General features: G+C 39.8%; 1 protein-coding gene across 5 annotated transcripts in view; it reads left to right on the top strand.

Moving 5' to 3' along the window:
• The window catches only part of LOC132378460 (catenin delta-2-like), a 1,187,639-nt gene that overhangs the window by 990,310 nt on the left and 173,817 nt on the right, over nucleotides 1-23,512 (top strand). For all 5 annotated transcript variants that reach the window (XM_059945388.1, XM_059945390.1, XM_059945393.1 and 2 more), the window contains one exon: nucleotides 17,509-17,641. In XM_059945388.1, the coding sequence (XP_059801371.1) occupies nucleotides 17,509-17,641 (133 nt within the window). The remainder of the gene's footprint in view (nucleotides 1-17,508; nucleotides 17,642-23,512) is intronic.

Below are 23,512 nucleotides of genomic sequence, written 5' to 3'. Positions count from 1 at the left end.
AGGGTATATTGGTCTTTCATCAATAATATCTTTCTGTGCTATAAATCTCCTGAGCTTTCCCATTCATCCCCTGCTGATTGCCAGTGCTGCTCTCAAACACGGTCAGGGAGCATGCAGTAGATTATAAGCTCTCTCGAGCTGCTGCTTACCCTTCATTTTACGCTGGGCATCTTTATGGCAGCATGTGCAATGGTGAGGAGGGCTGGTTTTTCAACGGCTGCTTAGTACTCTACATTTGTACTTAATGTGCTCTTTTGGACATTTAGATTGCGGCGTGTGTACTTTTTTGAACATCATCTTGTGAACATTATGGTTGTGAACAACCATACTCCCCACTCTTAGTGCACCATGGCGTCAAAATGCACTGTCTGAGGATGTACTACACTAACCCATGCAAGCTTCTGAGCCAGGAATTCTAAAACCTGTAATCTCTGCCACAAGGGTCCCTGCACCTCATGCACCCTTCTAATTTGGGGATATAATTACAGTTGCTTTGGTGCACCCGAGACCAAATCCAGAAATATGCAGCTGCTCAAGCACAAATGTACCTGACCATAACCTTCTTGAAGAAACTTAAGGATAGGCAATGATCAGTGGCCTGGTTAACTGATGCCAGCATCCCGGGATAAGAAATTCCTGGTCAACGCAGAATGGAAATCATGATGGCCATATACATCAGCCAGAATAAATCATCTGCCCATTGATGTAGCTGGTCTGATTTCCATCAGACCAGTGAACTATGCCTTCATTGGATAGGAAGCTAATCGTCTAGCAGCTCTCCAGAAGGGTCTTGGCCCAAAACATCGACTGTACCTTTGTCCATAAACACTGCCTGACCTGCTGTGTTCCTCCAGCATTTTGTGTGTATGTGTTGTTTGATTTTCTCTTGTTTGTATTTAGTGACAAGGATAATTTTTGGTCTTATTTTTTGCAGGCAAATTTGTGCTTATACATTATTTAAAATCCAATGCATTCTTAAATAGATCTTTTTTTAAGGTTCTCTTATAACTTGGTCGATTTCAGCCATAGCGTGATAACTTGAAGTAATTTTTGGTTTGTTTGTTTGAAATGTAACAACATAGTTTTGGCAGACACGTCAATGCAATGCCAAAGTGTTTGGGTAGAAACGTTCACTTCAAGATCAGACGTTGAAGCAAAGGACCCATCAGCACTCTCAGAGGGCATTCATGTTTTATGGCACAGCACAAATTCAGATTCAGATTTATTTTTCACACGTATCAAAACATACATTGAAATGTTACATTTGCATTAACAACCAACACTGCACAGGGATATGCTAGGGACAGTCTGCAAATGTTGCCACTCATTTCGGTGCCAACATTGCAAAGATGAGAAAGGACTTTTACTGGCCTCATTCCTGGTATTTATCCCTCATCCAAAAGGTTGCTGGGTAATTACAACTTTGTTGTCTATGAGTCCTTCCTTTATTCAAACTGGTTTCCAAGCTTCATATATGCTTTAAAAAAAAGTCTGCAAAAGCATATAAGTACTTCATTAGCTCTGAGCTTCGAAAGGTGTGTGTGTTGGGGTGGGGGGTGGGTATTCAGGGAGGTGTTAATGAATAGCAAGAACGTAAAGGGCCAATTTGTTAAGGCAGATGGTGTCTCTGTGTTGATGGATAATTCACACAACATTCATATTGCATAATATTGCTACAACATTCATTGCTTTGCATTTGCTTTAGTCCTCTTCAGTTGTAAGTTAATAATGGAAGGATTAATCCAGCACATGCATGCAACTAGGAACTAAAATAATATCTTACAGAAAACTCCAAACTTCTTGGTGCTTCCATGGAGAACCCAATACTTTTCACAGTGAGGTGTTCAGGAGATATGTTAACAGATGTTTTCTCTGGCCAAATTAAAATGCATTATAACATCAACAAATCACACCATAAAATAAAGACTGCGCAATGTAACTAAAACCTGCGTACAAGATTATCCTATTCACTCAAGTTCATCATTATGTATTCTTGAAGATTATTTGGACAACTAAAATGAGTTACTGTAGATAATTAACAGATGCTTAATAGTCTGTGGCCAATTAGCTTCACCAGGAATTTATGAGATGTCAAATAATTGTTTAATAGAGGCTGCTGCAGATCTTTTCCCATGAGATGTTTAATCCAAGAGTTTTTGTAGGTTACCAAGGATGTTAATTTGAAATTGCTTTTCGAATTGCTAGATAAGAATCAATTAACTGTTTAAAAGGATGTATCTGAAAGAAGGTGATCTAAAGATCACCACAAGGTAATACTATTATTCTTTTATTATCTGCTTATCAGTTTTAAAAATATAATGTTTAATATATTTTAAATTTAGTGTCATTTCCATACTTTTCACCCTCTTGCAATGTCTTCAATGCTTCAAATATAGTCTTATTTGTAAAGTAGACAAATATAGCAACCTCTTAGTGTCGAACAAGGTCCCACGAAAAGTAATATCATAACCAGATTATCTGTTTAACTCATATTGGCCAGAAATCTTGTAGAACTTGTGTGCTTTTTGACAAACTATGCCTAATAATCACTTGCCCCTTACTGCATCCAAAAAATATATTTCCAGCCTCTATCTTCTTTTGCCTCACATCTTTGTAACCAAAGGAGCACTAATGGGATGATCCCAGATTAGAGGCAAAAGGGAGCAAGTGATGAATTTCTGTCTGGTGTCTTACTGTGCAATTGAGAACTCTGAAGCATTTAGCTTGACACAACTCTGAAATTCTGGTTTAGATTTTTGTGACCATTGTTTATAGCCTAGCCGTAAATTTTCCTTCAGAACATAATGCTGTGATATCTTTTTGCAGGCTTCTGGCGAGAGTACTTCCATAGTGGTGTTGGACAGAGCTTTGTAGGATTCAGACCCAACAATGATGAAGTCAGGATTGTGTGTGACTTGTAGGGGATCTGAAGGCGGTAGTGTTCCCCTGCTGTTCTTGTCCTTGTTCTTCTTGGTACTGGAGGGTTTGGGAGGAGCAACTGTAGTGCATTTTGTCGAAGATATACATTGCAGCTACTGAGTTAGCGGTCGAAGCAATGAACATTTAGAAAAGTTGACAGTGTGCCAGTCAAGCATACTTCTTGATCCTTGGTGACAAGCTTCCTGAATGTTGTTGCTGCAACGTCCATCCAGGCAAGTGCCTTGTAGATACTATGAGCAAAATTCTCTCAAAAAATCTGAGCTTTACATGGATGAGCACAGTATCATTTGGCTAAATTGTCCATACTTTTCTCCTGTACATAATAACGGCTTATTCTCTTCACCAGAAATAAGTGATTGCTGCTGCTTTTATTCAACCGCTTTAAGAATCAAGTTCAAAGCAAATTTATTACCTAAGTACATAAATATCACCATAGACAACCCTGAGATTAATTTTCTTGTAGGCATACTCAATAAATCCATAAGAATAATAACCATAATACTATCAATGAAAGATTGTATCAACTAGTGTTCAAAAGATAATAAACTGTGCAAATACAAAAGGAAAGAACTAATAATAATGCATAAAAAGCAATAAATATCAAGAACATGAGATGAAAAGTTCTTGAAAGTGAGTTCAATAGGTTGTGGGAACATTTCAAATGATGGAGCAAATGAAATTGAGTGAAGGTATTCTCTTCGATTCAAGAGCACGATGGTTGAGAGATAATAAATGTTACTGAACCTGGTGGTGAGAGTCCTGAGGCTCCTGCATCTTGAATTGAATGATCTTTATTGTCATTACACTTAGGTACAATGAAACTCTGTTCGGCTTCCTCTCAGGCAATTAAATAAAGTGGTAGATAAAAACAAGACAGTAATAGAAAAACAGTATTAAATAGATAAGTAGCAGAAAATAAATTGCAGCAGCACCAGAATATCACAGTAATGCACAAAGTGCTGTTAGTGCAAGTATTTGAGTCCTTGTGTGTGCTCACAGTTTCAGTCATTGTTCTGTGGGAGTGGTGTGATGGAGGCCACAGCTCTGGAGTAGAAGCTGTTCCTCCTATTCTTGTTCTTCTTCCTGATAGCAGCAGCATGTCCTGGGTTGTGTTTGGCCCTGATGATGGATGCTGCTTTCCTGTGACAATGCTTCATGTGGATGTGCTCAATGGTGGGGGGAGGGGGGGGGGCATTACTTCTGATGGACTGGGCCATATCCATGACTTCTTGTAGGACTTTCTGTTCAAGGACATTGGTGTTTCCATAACAGTCTGTGATGCAGCCAGTCAATATACTCTTCACCACACTTCTGTCTAAGTTCGTCAGAGTTTTAGATATCATTCCAAATCTTTACAAATTCCTAAGGAACTTTACTGTGATTAATGTCACTTGATTGATGTGTCAAAGTATTTGTGGTGAGAAGTCCATTCCTGCTCTTTATACTAAATGCATAATACAACAGCAGAGATTAAAATGTAATGATTGCATGTTATACTTTGTATCCATAATTAATTGTATTAAATTCAATGGAACTGAACAGGGGTAAATTTAAAGTAAATATTTGAAAAAGAGATAAGAAATTGGCTTTATTTGTCACATGTACATCAAAACAATGAAACATACAGTGAATTGTGCCATTTCATCCACAATCCACACATTCTGAGGATGCGTTGGGTGAAGGCCACGAGTGTTGCCATGTGTCTGTTGTCAACATGGCCTGGCCATGTGTTTGGGGAGCATACCAGCTCCTTGCGAGCAGGAGTTGAATCGCTGGCTCTGTAAAGTGTTACGCTAACCACTACACCATCCTGTGCCACCCCTGTGATTTGAATTGTTAAGATAGAAAATCTCACAAAGAATGAGGGGATTATTGGTGAAATTTTCCATTAACCTTCTGGATCACTGATGTTGATTTACAACATTGCCTGCCTGTATCAGAATAGATCATAATACAGTAATACTCCTTTAATCTGGTGTACTGGGAACTTTGTTAGTGCCAGACTAACAGGTTTCCAAGACCAGTAGATGCCTATTAATATGCCAATACATTTTATTTCACTTTTTTTACATGCTACTCTATTGAATAATTAATTTTCTAGTTTAAGGGAGTGTGAGAATAAGTGTGGGACTCAGTAAATTTCATGGGAATGTGGAAAACAGAACAAGGTGTGTTCTAGGAAATGTGGGAAACAAGACCAGGGGTGTTGCAAGGGGCCAGATCCCTGATGTGTGAAAGGAGCACAGAAACCGAGACCGTGGAGCAGAGTTAATTTTCATGTTGTCTTCTGCTAAAGATAGTTTCTTGAGCCAGTTTATTTAGGCATATGCAGATTGCCCATTTTGATTCATACTCAGTTAAGCATTTTTACCAGCATTGTCAAGATGAGAAAAGAGAATAGTTATGCCTGAACTTGTTTCATAAAGACTGATACTATTAGAATTATACACATAAAAGTTGGTAAGGGAAAATACAAATTCTTTAATTTTTGCTGTTATGGGTAAATAATCTTTGCCTTTACATAATAGCCAGCAAATCATTGTAAAAGACTGATTAATTAGGTTATATTGACTGCACAGCAAGGTGCCATTGTTTAGAAACATAGAAAACCTACAGCACGATACAAGCCCTTTGGCCCACAATGCTGTGCCAAACATGTCCTTACTTTAGAAATTACTAGGGTTTCCCATAGCCCTCTGTTTTTCTAAGCTCCATGCACCTATCCAGGAGTTTCTTAAAAGACCCTATTGTATCCATCTCCACCACCATTGCCAACAGCCCATTCCACGCACTCACCACCCTCTGGATAAAAATCTTACCCCTGAAATCTCCTCTGTACCTACTTCCAACCACCTTAAAACTGTGCCCTCATGTGTTACCCAGTTCAGCCCTGTGAATTCTGTCCCTCAGAAAAATATTGGATTTAGATGTGTTGAAAATTTAAAATGGAGGTTGATAGATCCTTGCAACTCAGGGTCACTGAACCAAGTCCAGTCCAGGAAATAAGTTTTGGATCACCAAAACTATCCACATGGTCAATGTCTCTCATCATCTTATACACCTCTATCAAGTCACCTCTCATCCTCCATCGCTCCCAAGGAGAAAAGGCCCCCCAAATCTAGGCAGCGTCCTTGTAAATATCTTCTGCACCCTTTCTATAGTTTCCACATCCTTCCTGTAGTGAGGTAACCAGAACTGAGCACAGTACTCCAAGCGGGGTCTGACCAGGGTTTAGACTTGCATTACATCAAATACAGATGAGGAAATTAAAGTGTTTAAGACAATTAAAACACTGAAGAGGTAGAAGGAAGTTATATTCTCTGGTTGTGTGCCTAACTTTAAAATTAGAGTGGAACTGTTAGGAATGACATTTGGTAAAAGGCTGGGGGAAATCTATAATTCTGTCCCTCAGAAAAATACTGGATTTAGGCATATTGAAAATTTAAAATGGAGGTTGATAGATCCTTGCAACTCAGGGTCACTGAAGCAAGTCCAGTCGAGGATCACCATTAATTCATATATACATTCAGGGATTTGAATGTCTTGCTCCTGAACCTGTCCTCCAAATTGCAGCATCTGTTCCACCCGAACAAAATCTTATGGGCATCCTTGAAAATAATGATCAATGATCTCCACAGCTGATGATTAAGTTGTGGGAGGAATGTCAACCAGGATTTTAGGAGGACCTATTGCCTCCTGCTCAGTTAAGTGAATTGGAACTCCAGAACAAGCACGCGGGACCACAGCTCAGGCCTATCAACCAACAGACAGTTCTCAAAACACAGGAGAGGAATGTAGGCACAAAATGCTATTGAGTTAAGCCATTACATGATACGTATTGGATAGTTCTTATGCTTTCATTTGTACTGCACAGCCCAAAAGCTGGTGCTTTTGTGCCTTTCAGATAAATACTTGAAAGTGGGAAAAATGGGAACTCTTGGGAAAGTGCAAGCCAATATGTATAATTGGATTAATCTTTCAAAATGCCCAGACAGACTTGGCAAACTGAATGGCCTCTATATATTATGGTTACCTAGAGCTCAAATTGAATTCGAAAAAAAGCTATTCCTGCTCCACTGTGACCAAGATTTAGCTCTCTCACAGAAATTAAAAGAAAAACATTCGTATTGACCAGGCAACTTCAATAGCATCTGACATTCCAAAGCACACTGTAAGCAATGAGGCAGTTTTAATGTAGTGATGTACTTGTTGAAATATTGAAAATGAGGCAGCCTGTTGCTCACAGTAAGGTCGCATAGGCAGTGTAATGAAGTGGTAGTCGGTCATGTTTTGATTGGTTGAGCTATAAATGTTGACTCGAATGATATTATCGGGGTTTTGATGGTTGTGGGTTTGGTTACTCTTCTTTGAAAAAGGGTTTGAGATCTTTTTAAGGGAGAGGAATTTATTCTTGGTTTAATATTGCTTCCAAAAGACAATTTAGCCCATCCTCTGGCCATGGAGCACATACTATTGGTACTGAATTGAGAATGGCAGATTAGATTTTGTGTCTTTCATGTTCTGAAATGGGACAATCATTTGACTTCAAGTCAGAATTGTACCATTGAATCTTGGCGAGCAATGTGACTTTTGCTTGGGAATCTTTTTAATTTTTTTTATTGCAGTATATATACCACAGACTTGGAGAGGAGTCCCTGGATATGTATCCTGCCATCTGTTCTCCAAACCATTGAACCAATGTTCTGACCCCCCACCCCACCTTCTTTAATGTTATCAGCAAAACTGCCACCAGTTCATATAATTCTTGAACTGTGATTTATCCCATAGAACCAGCTGAAAATATCCAAATTCTGTTCCAAAGACTTGCTTGTGTATTACAGGTTTCAATCTCAAAGTGAAGTTATTTATTTTCACATTTCTTTTTGCATTTTGCATACTGGAGTTCTTGAGACTCGTATTTTATCTGTGAAAGAATGAATAAAGTGTCCTGTAATGTAATATAGGGCCGGTTGTACTTAATCAAGGAAGGGGAATATAAACAGTTTGCATGTTTATGGTTACATCCTATAAATCAGCACAAGTAATCACATTTTGGTGAAATAATACGCCAAAGGGATCAGAACAGTCAGACGTATGAAGACAGATGACTATTAATGCAAACCCCATGCTGATGCATCCTTCATAAAGTAATTTTTGTGAAATTAGTCCCTTGTGTGAGTCTGTGAAGCATACTCGATCTCCATCTAATACTTACTTCACCTCATCAACTCCGTTGCAATTGTTAAAAATTCTTTTTTGTAAGTTATGTGTTGTTGCCACAGCCTGAAGCAAAGTGATTAATTAGGTTGAATTTATGTGCTATTGTACCTCATCATATAATTGCTGGAATATGACGATTGGTGTCCAGCAGTTGGTCCATGCACCTACACAATGTAAAGCCCTTGTCTGAATTGAATTGGTGCAATGTGTGAGCCCTGTAATTATCCACAGTGTGTTGTCTTGACTCAAAGAGGGCGGTGTTGATTATTCAGGGTAAGATGCGTAGCCACCCTCACAGTTGCAACAAGTTTGGCTGATTCGGCTCTCTTCAATATCTCTTGCCGAATTGCAGCTTTACTGTTGGGGTCTCACCTATTCAAGAATATCCAAAGAAAATAGAGTCCTTTGGACTCTATTATAATAACATTAACAACAAAATTCATAACATGACTTTTTTTTTGGTGCACGTATGATTTTTTTATTTTAATGATTTAGATTTTGTCGACCAAGGAACGGGAGGCAGAAGATCATATATGTGGTCCAAATGGAATTGTACACATTCTTGTACACAATATTTGCAGAATGTATCCATCTGGCGGTTATTATGTTATATATTCCTTGTGATGTAGTCTCACTGCCTTTTTAATGGTGCAGTTGTTGAGATTTTCATAGGTGTGTTGATGTAGTAGATGCCCGGTTTCTGTATTATTCTGCAGGTCTAACAGATCCATAGAGACTTCAAATGATGAGTTTTATCTGTTTTGTTTCTTGTCCCTGGCTTTTTAGCTATGAATTGCTCCTTTTTATTCAATGGTTAGCTTTAGCACAGTGATAACACATACTCAATTGATGATTTAGAAGCTTGTGGATTCAATCCCCAGAGATTTAACCACAGAATAAAAGTTACTTTTTTAAGTGATTTTGTATGTGGTGGTTGGAGAAAATACTTGTACACAGCTCAGCACATTTGCTTTTGGTTTTGTCTGTGTGCTAACTTTTATTTTATATTACAGTGAGAAAATCACTTTCTTAGGTGAATGGCAGAGTATTGGGGAGGTGGTGTAAAACAGAGAAACCTAGGGGCACAAGTGCATGGCCCTTTGAATGTGCTAGGTATGGTGGTGAAAAAAGCACATGAAATGCTTGCCTTCATCAATTGAGATACTGAGTATATGATTTTGGATATTTTACAGCTGTACAAGATTCCAAATTCTATGTAGATTTATTATTAAAGTACATACATGTTGCCATACGCTGTACAACCCTGAGATTAATTTTCTTGCAGGAAATCACCGTAAATACAAGAAACTAAACAAAGTCAATGAAACACCACAATAACAGGAGAGACAGACAACCAATGTGCAAAGAACAACACAATATGCAAATACAAAAAGAAAGAAAAAAATTAATAATAAGAATAATAAATAAGCAATAAATACCCCCGAGAGCATGAGATGAAGTGTTATTAGAAGTGAGTCCACAAATTGTGGGAACAAATCAGTGATGGGGTGAGTTAAGTTGAATGAAACTATCCCCTCTGGTTCAAGGACCTGATGGTTGAAGTGAAATAACTGTTCCAAACCTGGTCCTGGGGCTCCTGTGCCAACATTCTGATGGCAGCAGCAAGAAGAAAGCAGGACCTGGATAGTGGACATCCTTGTTGTGCTGTTTCCTTGCAATAGCCTTTATGTAGATATACCCAGTGGTGAGGACGGCTTTACCTGTGATGGACTGAACTGCATTTTGGAGGCTTTTCCACACAAGGGCATTGGTATTCCCATACCAAGCTGTGATGCAACCAGGCAGTGTACTCTCCATCACACTTATACAGAAGTTTGTCAAAGTTTTAGTCGACGTGCCAAAACTTCACAAACTTTTAAGAAAACAGAGGCGCTGCCATTTTTCCTTCATCATGACACTTGTGTGCTGAACCCGGGACAAACCCTCTGAAATTATAACACTGAGGAATTTAAAGTTCTACTCTGATCCTCCAGTGAGGACTAGCTCATTGACCTCCAGTTTCCTCCCACTGAAGTCAATAATCGTCTCCTTGGTCTTGCTGTCATTGAGTGAGAGGTTGTTGTTGTGGCACCACTCAGCCAGATTTTCAATCTCCCTCCTATATATGCTGATTCATCACCACATTTGATTTGGTCAATGACAGTGGTGTCATTAGCAAACTTGAATATAGTGTCACAATCATAAGCTGATGGTGAGACGACATTTGAAATATTGTGCGTAAGAGGGCAGAAGAGAGACACGAGGTAGGAGACATTTGTTAGACTGGGATTGTTCTCCCTGGTGCAAAGAGGCTGAGGGATGAACTTCTAGAGGTTCATGGAATTACGCATTGATGGGCTAGGAAGTCACAGCCTTTTTCTCAGGGGAGTTTAAAAACAGAGGCTATAGTTATAAAGTGGGTTGAGAATGACTTAAAGGGGAACTGAGGGGTGGTATGTGGAATGAGCTGCCAGCAGAAGTGGTAGAGGTGGGTGCAATTGTGAAGTTTAAAAGATATGCAGACAGGGACATAGAATGGAAAGGATTAGAGCATTATGGGACTAATTCAACTTGGTACCTGGATTGCCATGGACAATATGGCCCAAAGTGTATGTTTCTGTGCTGCATAATTCTGTAAATCTATAATCTACAGCAGCATTTAATTAGGGTGATTTTGGAGATGACATCAGTTGGTTGAGCTATTAAACCAAGAATTTGTCTGCGTTCTCAGGTGAATGCTAAAGACCCCAGTACAAGACTAACTTTATTAAGGGGAAAAATGTATGTGACCATTTTCTCATTGTTGTTTGTAGGTATCTGACCTCTTTTGTATTACAGCAATGATCACTATGATTGGAGATGTATTTAAACTGCCATGGGCATCCTGGCATTGCTTGAGCTGAAATATAAATTTTTCAAAAATTAGCCCAATGGAAATGTGACAACTGAGTTTCCAGATAGATGTTGCAACAATTCCATGAGTTGTGAATAATGTAAAGGAGGATTATGAAATGTCCAGATTTGTACAGTCGATATATTGTGTGCAGTATGCTGTTTGAACATCATTTGCACTCTTTGGTGATAATTAATCTTTTAAATTACTCAGATGTTTCTGGAGATTGTTTGTTCTTTCCAACTCAGTTCCTTTTTCATGGTTAGTCTCTGCTACCCTTTGTCTAATCCTAGCCAACCCTTCACTGAATAATTCCCTTTGTACTTTGAGTCAGTTTGTGCCAGGCAATCTGGTCTCAATGAATGTACCTTCCAGGTCTCCATCAAACCAATGATTGAATCAAGACATTGGCACAGACTTCCCTTGAGTGCGGCTGGCCACTTGACCGAGTCTCTTGCATTCCACATTGCTCCTGATGTATTCCCTCCAGTCTTGTTGGCCAAAGCTATCCTGAAGCTAGCTGGCGAGGGAGTGAGTGGAAGCCGGACCCCAAACGTCAAGATAAAAAATCAGAACACCCTACTCTGATAAGCTTTAAAATTTGACAAACCCTACCTCCAACTTTTGCCAGCTGTTACATTTGTCAATGAAAATCAAATGCCCTTGCCACTCTGAAATATTTAACAACTATGATTAAAAGTTTTATTATTTTCTTTTGAAAAACAGGTGAAGTAAAATCACTAAATAATTCTGAACATTATAAAAGGAAGCACAGGATTTTGGTCTGCAAGATTGGGACTACCACATTAATTAATTAGCAGCATTTGTATGGCCAATTGCCGGCATTGTCGTGTAGAATGGTAACAAAATCTGGACCATTGTGTTTTCTGCAATTTATATAATTTTAAAATCTATACTTCATACCTTTTTGTAACTCAAGCATTTATTTTGCTGTGAGGAAATTATAGATCCCACACAGGAGATTAGTGTGCAAACTTAAAACACACGGTATTGGGGGTATGGTATTGATGTGGATAGAGAATTGGTTGGCAGACAGGAAGCAAAGAGTGGGACCTTTTCAGAATGGCATGCAGTGACTAGTGGGGTACCGCAAGGCTCAGTGCTGGGACCCCAGTTGTTTACAATATATAGTAATGATTTAGACGAGGGAATTAAATGCAGCATCTCCAAGTTTGCAGATGACACGAAGCTGGGCGGCGGTGTTAGCTGTGAGGAGGATGCTAAGAGGATGCAGGGTGTCTTGGATAGGTTAGGTAAGTGGGTAAATTCATGGCAGGTGCAATTTAATGTGGATAAATGTGAGGTTATCCACTTTGGTTGCAAGAACAGGGAAACAGATTATTTTCTGAACGGTGGCCGATTAAGAAAAGAGGAGATGCAACAAGACCTGGGTGTCATTGTACACTAGTCATTGAAGATAGGCATGCAGGTACAGCAGGCGGTGAAAAATGCAAATGGTATGTTGGCATTCATAGCAAAAGGATTTGAGTACAGGAGCAGGGAGGTACTACTGCAGTTGTACAAGGCCTTGGTGAGACCGCACCTAGAATATTGCGTGCAGTTTTGGTCCCCTAATCTGAGGAAAGACCCTCTTGCCATAGAGAAGAGAAGGTTCACCAGATTGATTCCTGGGATGGCAGGACTTTCATATGAAGAAAGACTGGATTGACTAGGTTTATACTCACTGGAATTGAGAAGATTGAGGGGGGATCTTATTGAAACGTATAAAATTTTAAAGGGATTGGACAGGCTAGATGCAGGAAGATTGTTTCCGATGTTGGGTAAGTCCAGAACGAGGGGTCACAGTTTAAGGATAAAGGGGAAGCCTTTTAGGACTGAGATGAGGAAAAACTTCTTCACACAGAGATTGGTGAATCTGTGGAATTCTCTGCCACAGGAAACAGTTGAGGCCGGTTCATTGGCTATATTTAAGAGGAAGTTAGATGTGGCCCTTGTGGCTAAAGGGATCAGCAGGTACGGAGAGAAAGCAGCTACAGGGTTCTGAGTTGGATGCTCAGCCATGATCAATACTGAATGGCGGTGCAGGCTTGAAGGGCCGAATAGCCTACTCCTGCACCTATTTTCTATATTTCTATCCTCATTATTTCCAAGAATGGAAAAGGGTTTGAAGCAATAGGGGTTCTCAGGCTTTCTGAGGCCCAGTAATCAATGTAAGCATATAGCTAAGATATATTAGTTGGTGCAGGAAAAATCAAAATCACGAATAAAGTGGTAGTCTTTGTGGACTTGTCTTTGGAGGACTCTGCAGTTCATGTACCTTGGGTTTCTGGTTACCCTTTCTCGCTATTAGCACAATTTGATTGAGGCACTTCGGCATGGAATGGTCTCTGTGGCTGTGGTCTGCAGTGCCAAACTGAACTGACTCGGTGGCTGTCACTCCTGGACCGTTTCAGGGTCTCTGCGGTTTGATGTTTAATATTCTGCGGTTTACTTGCTTGTTTTTTTCTGCTGTTTGTGTGATATCTTCTTTTTGTTTGTCAGGTGTTTGATGTTTTGTTTAAACGGATTCCAGTGTATACCTTTGTTTCATGGCTTCCTGTGGGAGGGCAAATCTCAGGGTTGTATACTGTATACATACTTTGTTAATAAATGTACTTTGAAATTAGAGGAATGGAATATCAAAATTGACATTTGTGAATTATTTTCAATTTTGTAGATTTGGACATCATCCAGACCACTCTTGCTGGTTAAAGGGATCACACCTAGCAAGGGTGCAATGGCTTGGGGGAATGTTCATCAGAACGTTACCAGGGTTTAAAAGCTCGTATTATGGGATTTAATGCTCTTAAGGCTAAAGTTAAGCAAATAGATGAAAAGGCAGGTGGAATCTCATGCTGAAAAATGGGAACAAAAATTTGGCAGAAAAAGAGGAATATTTTTAAATAATTAGAGATTGAGAAGTGTTTATGTTCAGCAGGATTTGGAAATACTTGTATACAATCACTGAAATAAGATATGCAGATATAACAAACAATTACAAAGACAAATGGTATGTTGATCTTTACTTCAAGGGATGTTGAGTGCAAAACTGAGGACATCTTACTCCTGTCATATTATGGTCCTAGTGTGAGACCACATGAAATGTTGTGGTCAAGTCTATTCTTATTACCTAAGAAAAGATATATATGCAGCAAAGGAAAAATAAATGGAGTACAGTAGATTAATTCATGAAGTGGGAATACCTTGTGATACAAGGATAATTTGAATAGACTGTGCTATGTACTAATACTCATTTAAAAGAATGAGAGGTGTTTTTTTTTTAAATTCGTTAGAGGCTTGACAAGATAAGTGTGAGCATGACACTTCCTCTAGCTGGGATGTCTATAAACAGTTGCAAGAGTTTCAGAATAAGGGGTTAGGCATTTAGTGCAGAGAAGAGAAGAAGTGTGTTCAAGTAAGAGAAAATCAAAAAAATACTGTGGATCATAACCACAAGAATTCTGCAAATGCTGGACGTCCAAAGCAACACACACAAAATGCTGGAGGAACTCAGCGGGTCCATGGAAATGAACAAACAGTCCACGTTTTGGGGCCTACACCCTGCTTCAGGACTAGAAAGGAAGGGGAAGATGCCAGAATAAAAAGGTGGGTGGAAGGGGCAGGAGGATAGCTAGAAGGTGAATGGTGAAGCCAGTTTAGAAAGCGGAAAGTGGTGGGGATGGCAGATAGAGTGCTGGAAAGGAAGGAATCTGATAGGGGAGGAGAGTGGACCACAGGAGAAAGGGAAGGAGGCGTGACACCAGGGAGAGTGATAGGCAATTGAGAAGTAAGAGGGAAATAGTGGGAAATAGAAGAAAAGGGAGAAGAGATCGATATTTATGCCTTCAGGTTAGAGGCTACCCAGACAAAATGTAAGGTGTTGCTCCTTTACCTTGAGGGTGGCCTCATTGAGGCACAAGAGGAGGCCATGGACCAATGTGTCAGAACAGCAAGGGGAATTGGAATTAAAATGTTCCGCTTTTGATGGAGGGAGCAGAGGCGCTCAATGAAGTGGTACCCCAATTTACAACGAGTCACCAGTGTAGAGGAGGCCACATTGGGAGCACCAGACACAAAGGTGACCCCAGCAAATTCGTAGGTGAAGTGTTGCCTCATCTGTAAGGATTGTTTGGGGCCCTGATGGAGGTGAGGGCGGAGGTGAATAGGCAGGTGGAGCATTTTGGCTGCTTGTGGGGTTAAATGGCGATGTGGGAGATTAGTAGGGAGAGATGAATGGACAAGGAAATCACGTAGGGGAGCAATCCCTGTGGAAAGTGGTGGGGGGGGGGGCGGGGGGGAGAAAGATATGTTTGGTAGTAGGTTCCCTATGCAGATGGAGGAAGTAACTGAGAAATGGAAATACTGTGAATACTGGAAATCTAATATAAAAACATAAAATGTTGGAAATAATCCACTCAGATGGCATCTGTGTGGAGAGAAACAGTCTGTCTATCTGGCCAGAAACCCTTCAGCAGGCCAAGGTTCTCGGACCTGAAACATCTCTCGTTCTCTTACCACCGATGGTGGCCTGAATGGTTACTGGTTTTACAAATTTTTACATTTTGCGTGTGTGTGTGTGTGTGTGTGTGTGTGTGTGTGTGAAATTTCTTCATCTAGAAATTTGTGAATATTTGGAATTCAGAGCCCAACAAGAGTGTGGAGGCTCACTTGCTAATTAATACTCAAGACACAGATATAGCTCTGTGAGGGAATTATGGGTGCAGGAGCCATGCATCTCTTCTCTAAATGCATTGTATTCTTTAGTGCGCATTTATTATGATAACTACTCCCATGAGTGGGTGGTGGGAGTGGTAAAAGCAAAGGGAATAAGTTACGTATTTGTGCTTTGTGGCGGTTTGCAGCAGGGGGCTGACGATTGTCGTTTCATTGACACTTAAATTTGGGTACACGTAGGTTTCATTGTTTCAAGATTGCATGTTTGCTAATTGCTCATAAAGGATCAAACACATATCTTCGACTTTTGGAGCAATCATTATTGCAGCTGAGGGCAGGTCATACAAGTATAAACAAATCAGCAGCAATTTGGTTTGGTTAGAACTGGCCACTACAGTGGGATTGTTTGGGAAAGTGATGCTGAGTTAAGATTAGCCGTGATGTTGCTCAAAGGTGGAGGCATTTGTGGTGCCAAATGATCGGTTTTTGCTTCAGTTTAGTTTCCTTATGATTTGTGGTTTTTTACATATTGGAAGTAATTGATTAGATTGACAAGGGGATTTATTTTCTGATAATGGCTGGGTCTAGAGGAGGGTCATTGTTTAAACTCTTTTACACAAATGGCAGTAGAATTGCGACCCACACTCTCACAGGAAACAGCAGTTGTTTGCTCAGTTAGGTCTGTGATTTACAAATAGGACTATTGTGGAGCGAATTTAAGTTGGTAGAGTTAGGGTGTGATATCAGTGAATGAAGGAAATTGCTTGAGGGACTGAACATCTTACTGCAGTACCAATATTGCCATTAATTCATTTTCATTCCTTCATTTCTTTGGCTGATGTGTGTTTATCTACAGGTATGTTGTCCCTCTCATTGCATTTCAAATCACTTTTAGTAGGTACCTCTGCTGCCCTCACAGTGCAGATATGTGCAGTGAGAGAAAGGACTTCTCAAAAATCACCTGAGATGGAAGCATTCTTCAGGGCACTTAATGAGACCTTACTTGTGTAACTGCAGAAAGTTACGTAAAATATGTATTAAATTAAGTACGGAATCGCTGTGCATCTGAATATACTAATACTGTCTATTATTCTCACAATCACTGTTAATCAAGGTAAAACACACATCCAACACTCCTTAACTATGCTGTGTAAAGAAGAGTAAGTTTATCGCACAATGATAAATGATAAACTGAGTACTTCCTTCAAAATACATCTAATAAATGTTTACCAATATTAACAAAACTTAAGACTCACAGATATTGCTGTTTCAAGGGCAGATAGAGAGGATGGAGATAGATGTCTTTCCACTGTGTGCTTCAAAATGAAATTCAAATTACCCGTTCAGGTAATGATATAAAAAACAGCTTACATACAGAAAGTGATATTCATACAAAACAGACTGCATACAAAATGAACTGTGCCTCTGGAGGCCGGAAAAGTATGTACTGTTGGATCTTGAGAGTACAAAAATTTATCATCTCCCTGGAGATTTCATGGGCAGGTTTAATCATGAAACAGTTCATTGACAGGATTTAAGTGTCTTTAATGAAGTCTAATTCGTGCACGGTGAGATGTGTAATGCCAATGTCAGAAAGTGAAGGAAACGTGCAGGGTAATGTAGAATGCATTTATTTAGGGCGGCTGTGCAGTGTTTGGAAAATATTGCATGCCTTACTGTATAACTTAGATCTAGAATAATACAGAATTGTTTTAATGGAAGTGTTGCATACATTTTTTACAATGTGTGGATGTTTACAGGGAGTTTGGCTGGCGGGATCCTGAGCTGCCAGAGGTCATTCAGATGTTGCAACATCAGTTCCCTTCAGTGCAATCCAATGCAGCAGCCTATCTCCAGCACCTGTGCTTCGGAGACAATAAGATCAAGGCAGAGGTGAGTACCCAGTGGAATTAATCATTACATTAAATAAGTAATCTCAAGAGCTGCACTGTTTGACCTGCCGTAGCCAGCTGTGGAGAAATTATTTCCCTGTTTGGTGATCAGCTCAATGCTTTTCCAGCACGAGTAGTGGGATTGAAATCCTATTGAAACACGTGACAGTTATTCTGTCAGTCTCTTACCAGCTTCAAAAGTGATTATTATTAATGCTGGAGTAAGCAGAAGGTGATATTTGCTAATTATAGCTTTAACTGCTGTTTATTCAGTTTATCATTATTTAAAGAGGTGGAAGCAAACAAGATGTGTTCATATACTGGCCACATTGGAACTTTATCTGTCTGTCAGCAGTTGCCAGTGAGAGGAGCCAGTTTGGATTATGGTGTGGCTATCAGTAATGTCTGCGTCTCACTGTGCTATGGGGATGATGCCAGAGTCTCAGTAACAAAGTGGAAGCACTTTGTAACTTAACTTGCAATTTTGTTTATACCCATTTAGTCAAAGCAAAAGTGTATTTCTGCTCTTGTGCTTTCAGGAGTGAATAGCTCTCAATGTTTGTAAAGTAATGTCTGCCGCTGTAGAATCCAACACAGAAACAAGCTGTTCATCCCACCTAGACCACATGAACCATCATGCAGTGTATTTCATTGATCCTACACGAATCCCACGTTTATTCCTCCCACCTTTCCATCAATTTGCCTCAGATTCCATCACATAAGCTAGGGGCCATTTACACTGCCACATTACTGGGATTTGGGAGGAAACTGGTACCCCCAGGGGAAATCTATTTGTCACAGAGAATGTGCAAGCAGAAGAGGTCAGGTTGAACACGGGTTGCTGGAGCTGTGCTTTAACAGCTCCACTGGTTGTGCCACCTCGCTGCTTCACTCTGCCACATACTGTATATTGTGTTACTTGGGACTTCTTATCAACACACTTACTTCTGAACCAGGATGTGCACGGTTAACTCTCATTGTAGAGATTTGAATACTGAGACATTACTTTGGTATTGAGGGAGTGCAGTTGGAGGTGTGTATAAGAGGTGAGATGTTAAATTGCAGGTAAGATGTTGCATTGAGGTTTGTGTAATCCACAGGTGTCTCCCATGCCACCATTCAAAGATGAACAAGACAGTCTGCCTCTGTTCTGGCCAGCATTTATCTGACAACCACAGTCATGATGCAGATCTTTTCATAATCACAAAGTTGTGTGAGAGAACTTGCGTTGCACAAATCAGCAACACACTTTTCACCTCATGACAGTGACGTGAAGTGCATTGGGACATCGTGATGTTAGGGAAGATGCTGCAGTTCTATTTCATTGTTTATTTACAGAGTAGCCTCTCAAGTTTTAAAGGGGTGGTTTAACCCAGTGGAGCTTAAATCCAAGAAGTGTCTGCTGCATTTGGATTTTTTTTATGAGTCTTGGAAATTGTAATATTGTTAAACTGTCCCAGCATTTATGAAGCCAAAACCTGAATATCCAAAAGAACCATCTGCTTTTTAGTCTGGCTTTCCACATCTTAAGCTATGTATTTATAGTATACAGAATGTCAGGCTTATTCAGCATCAGCCCTGAATCCTATCGGTCAAGTAAATTGAATGTAAGAAGCTGTTCAAAGCAATCGATCCAATGTTTAACTGGGTTGCATTGCCACCTAGTCAGTGGTTCTTTAGAGGATCAATGACTTCCTGTAGTGAACATACCAGCAAGGAATCCTGACTTCTCATTCTTCCATGCACTCGTCACTGAGTCCATTGCATTGCATAATTAGTCAAGGAGACCAACTGCACCTCCATTGAATGGAGGTACTGAAGTTCAAAGTACTGAAGTTGTACTATATACAGCTTTGAGATTTGTCTCCTCGCAGGCAGTCACAAAAAAAGAAACCCAATAGGACCCATTAAAAACGAAGACAGTCAAACACAATGTGCAAAAATAAAGAACAAATTGTGCAAACAATAAAAAGCAAATAACATTCAGAACTAAAGTTCATGAAAGTGAGTTCACACACACAAAACCAGTCACCACTGCAACTGCGCCCGGAGCGCTTCAGATGCAGGCCACAGCCTCAGCTGAGCGCAGAGGTGAGTAAACCTCGCCAAGCAGCAAGCTGGCCCAGATACCCTGACCTTTACAATCCAGCCCACCACTTAGATAGGCCAAGTTCCTTGTTTTTGGACCCAGGCCCTACTGCTTCGATAAGGCATATCCATTGAAGTGGTTTCTTTAAATGTTATTTTAATTAACACCACTGTTTTCACTTCCAGGTTAAATGTGCTTCTGTGGAATTACCTTCAATTAATTTTCAAGTGTGTACATATGTTAACTGTGTCTCCTCTCATCGATGGCCATCTGGCAGCACAATCTATCAGAGGGCCATTAGGACAGATAGTTGTCACTTCCTGCCACCAGGGTCTGGTTGCCTCTCATGGTCTGCTTCACCTCTTGGAATGATTGTTCCAGAACGTCAGCAGAACCTCGGGAACCATGCAGTAGCCAGAGGGCTAGATCAAGCCGCAACCACAAGATGTGGAGTGGTGGAGAAACATCCTGTATACTTTTGCCCATTTGAGTTACACAATAACACAAAACACAAAAGGTTTCAGATATATGTTGATTTTTGAGCCTTATAACTGTAAATATGTTCAATTAATGTACATTTCTGAAGATATTTTATGTGGAGCAAATAAGCTTTTGGTTCATACCTTTTCTTCAAATCATTTTTCTTCAAAGCAGCTTGAATGTATGTTTCATGAGGAGATTTATATCATATTAATGTCAGTTGCAGCCACTTATTTAACATCAATATATAGATCCTGGTGTGAATACATTAACTGGCTTCCTTGAAGAGCTTTTTTCCTTGTTCTTCACAGCATTGCCAGAGTTTGAAAATAGCAGAAATTAAATAATGGAGTCATAACAGCCTTTATTTAATGTGAAGAAATACAGTGAGATACCAACTGTATATTTTGTTTTAAGCTTCATTTCATTTTCATTCACCTCAGATTTAACTCTTGTGTTTGAAGTCCTTGTATAGTCTTTCCGCTACATATATCTGTAAATTGTTCCAACCCTACCATACTTGGAAGTCTTCTGGTTACAGCTTTCTTCACATCCCTGGTTTCATTGCTCCATTGATGGTGGCTGTACTTTCATCTACCTAGGCCTTAAATTTTGGAAATCTTTTCCGAAACAGTTTAACTCCTTGCATCATGGTGTCATCATCTGAAAAGTCTATATTAGATTTGACTTGAATGCTTCATTGCCTCAGATTTTGTCTTGCTCCTTGTCAAGGAACAAACACCAGATGAGGAGAAATCTCCTTCAACCAATCATTCAATTCAGCAATGCTATTGACTTTAAACCATTTTACTACCTGCCATTCTATCTGCTTCTGAAGATGAATCTAGCCGTTCAAGTCCTCGTTTCCTGTTCCAGGGTAGACTTTCAAATTTGCATTCTTTATACCATCAAAGCTGACAATTCTACCTCATTCACATTGCATGCATCTGTTCCTGTCTCTGCTTATCTTCTATTCATCCATGCCTATGTTAGCACCTGCTTGGCTGTTTCTCTGCTTTCTGCTCTCCATAAAATTGAACACATCCAAAACTCTGCTATATATACCGTATTCCAATTCTTATTATTTTTCCTTGCTGAGCTGATAAATGTTGTTCCTGGTTTTCATTTCTGATGTGCATTTACTTAAAAATCCATCATTTAGTTGGTCTTTGATGCTAGCACTATGTTTAGGTTCATTTTTATAAGTTTTGTGAATGTAGAAATGGAACATAATTTATTCAAATTTCTTGTAATAACTATTTCATTCAATTGAATATTCTGCTGACTACCCATAATTAACTAACTAACACCTTGGTTAAGATTTTTACTGCTTTGCTGTAGGTATTTCATTTTAGCAGTTCTGTAAGGGCAGTCTGTTCTGCTTTCAGCCTGTTTGGGTTTGAGCTAAAGAAAAGGGGCTACGTTGTTCAACTTAGGAATGTTGTGACAGCCAATCAGGAAGGTGGTATTGGGAGAAGGTTCTGAAGAAGGCTAGGTGGAGAGGTTTTTGTGACAGACACTGGTGTGGATTGAGGTTTTTTTTGGCTGTTGCTGGGAGAAGACAGAAGTGAAGAAGGCTGAGGATGCCGTCCCTGTGGCACAAGGTGCTTTGTGCAGATGAATGGCTTCAAGGAGGAAGGACCTGAGCTCCTGTGGGGGAGCCTGATTGTTTGAGATGGATTTTGAGCAACATTCAGGAAGTGCTGTGTGCTTTCATGCAGACCATGGTCCAGCGCATGAGTTAAAGGCAACATCAAGGCGAGCTCCAACTTAGGTGCACACTTGCACTGGGTTAATTGTAACGGGCCTTTTTAAAAAATTTTTCTTTTCTTATTCCTGCTATCTGTTCAATAAAGCTGAAATTTGTAAATATACTTTCTTTATAATTGTATGCAGTGTACGATCATTTATTTCTTGCTGACAGCTAATTGCATGGAAACAGTATTTACACAGTATTCACACAGTTTGGAGTTCAGGTGATCGAAACTTTCCGATTTTGTTGGGACCAAGTCATACTGACCCTGGATGTAAGGAGTTTGCAAAAGGTGTTTTTCTCACCACTGAATCCAGTGGTAGTTAGCGAGGGGTTAAATGAGCTGTGACTCTAGAGATGCCCAGTAAAAAAGGTTTCATAATAAAATATACACCCAGTGGTCTACTTTATTAGGTACTTCCTGTACCTAATAAAATGGACATTGAGTGTATGTTTGTGGTCTTCTGTTGCTGTAGTCTATCCACTTCAAGGTTTGATGTGTTAAAGATAAATTTCTTGCTTATCAGAGAGTGAGTCCTTGGTCAAAAAGGTTTGTGTATTGAACCTGGGATGCTTCTGTTTGCTGAAACTGACGATGGACCCAAACTAACACTTGTGCCAGAAGATGAATGTATATTTGATCAATGAGAAGTTTAAATGGTTCGGCATGGACTAGTTGGGCCAAAGGGCTTGCTTCAGTGTTGTACTTTTCGATGACTCCATTATTATCAATTAATTATTAGGCTAAGTGCTTTCAGCTTTCATGATATTATTGCTGCAAAAAGTTTGGAACAAGAGAAATATTATGAGGAATAACTTAAAGCTCTCATTTCAGAAGCATTCCTTGAATAAACCTCACCAGTTCTCAATATTACAGCAAAAACATTGGGTCTGTTCACATCCGTGTTCGCAGAACTTTTCTGTGTTAACTTGCCCTCATCAAAGAACAGAGGATGCCGATGGATGATAGAATACACTCCTGGGCTCCCCTGGTTTACAGACAGTGTGATTTATGGTCATCTGAATTTTAGCAATTCTCCCACACATTTTCAAGATAGTCATGATAACATGTTTCATGGTATTCATTAATGAATACACACAGAACTGTGTACACTTAGAGTCACTGAGTTAGGCTTCCCTGCACACCTACTCGTTAATAGAAATATCCAACATGTAGCAGCAACTCAGTGCGTAAAAACATGCAGACATGGACTGTTCAGATCAAACATCAGAATGGGGAAGCAGTGACTTTGACCATAGAATTATTGTTGCCAGAAGGGTTGGTTTGAGTCTCTCAGAAACTGCTGATCTCCTGGGATTTTCACACACAACAGTCTCTAGAGTTCACAGAGAATGGTGCGAAAAACAAAAAAAACATCCAGTGAGCGGCAGTTGTGTGGGCAGAAGCACCTTGTTAATGAGAGAGATCAGAGAAAAATTACCAGAATGGTTCAGCTGACACGAAGGTGACAGTAACTCAAATAACCACATGTTACACATGTGCAGAAGGTCAACTCTGAGCACACAACATGTTGAGCCTTGAAGTGGAT

This window comes from Hypanus sabinus, chromosome 20 (genome assembly GCF_030144855.1).
Source record: "Hypanus sabinus isolate sHypSab1 chromosome 20, sHypSab1.hap1, whole genome shotgun sequence".
Classification (NCBI taxonomy): domain Eukaryota; kingdom Metazoa; phylum Chordata; class Chondrichthyes; order Myliobatiformes; family Dasyatidae; genus Hypanus; species Hypanus sabinus.
Note: the sequence above shows the minus strand (reverse complement) of the source record. Positions and strands in the feature narration are given on the sequence as shown.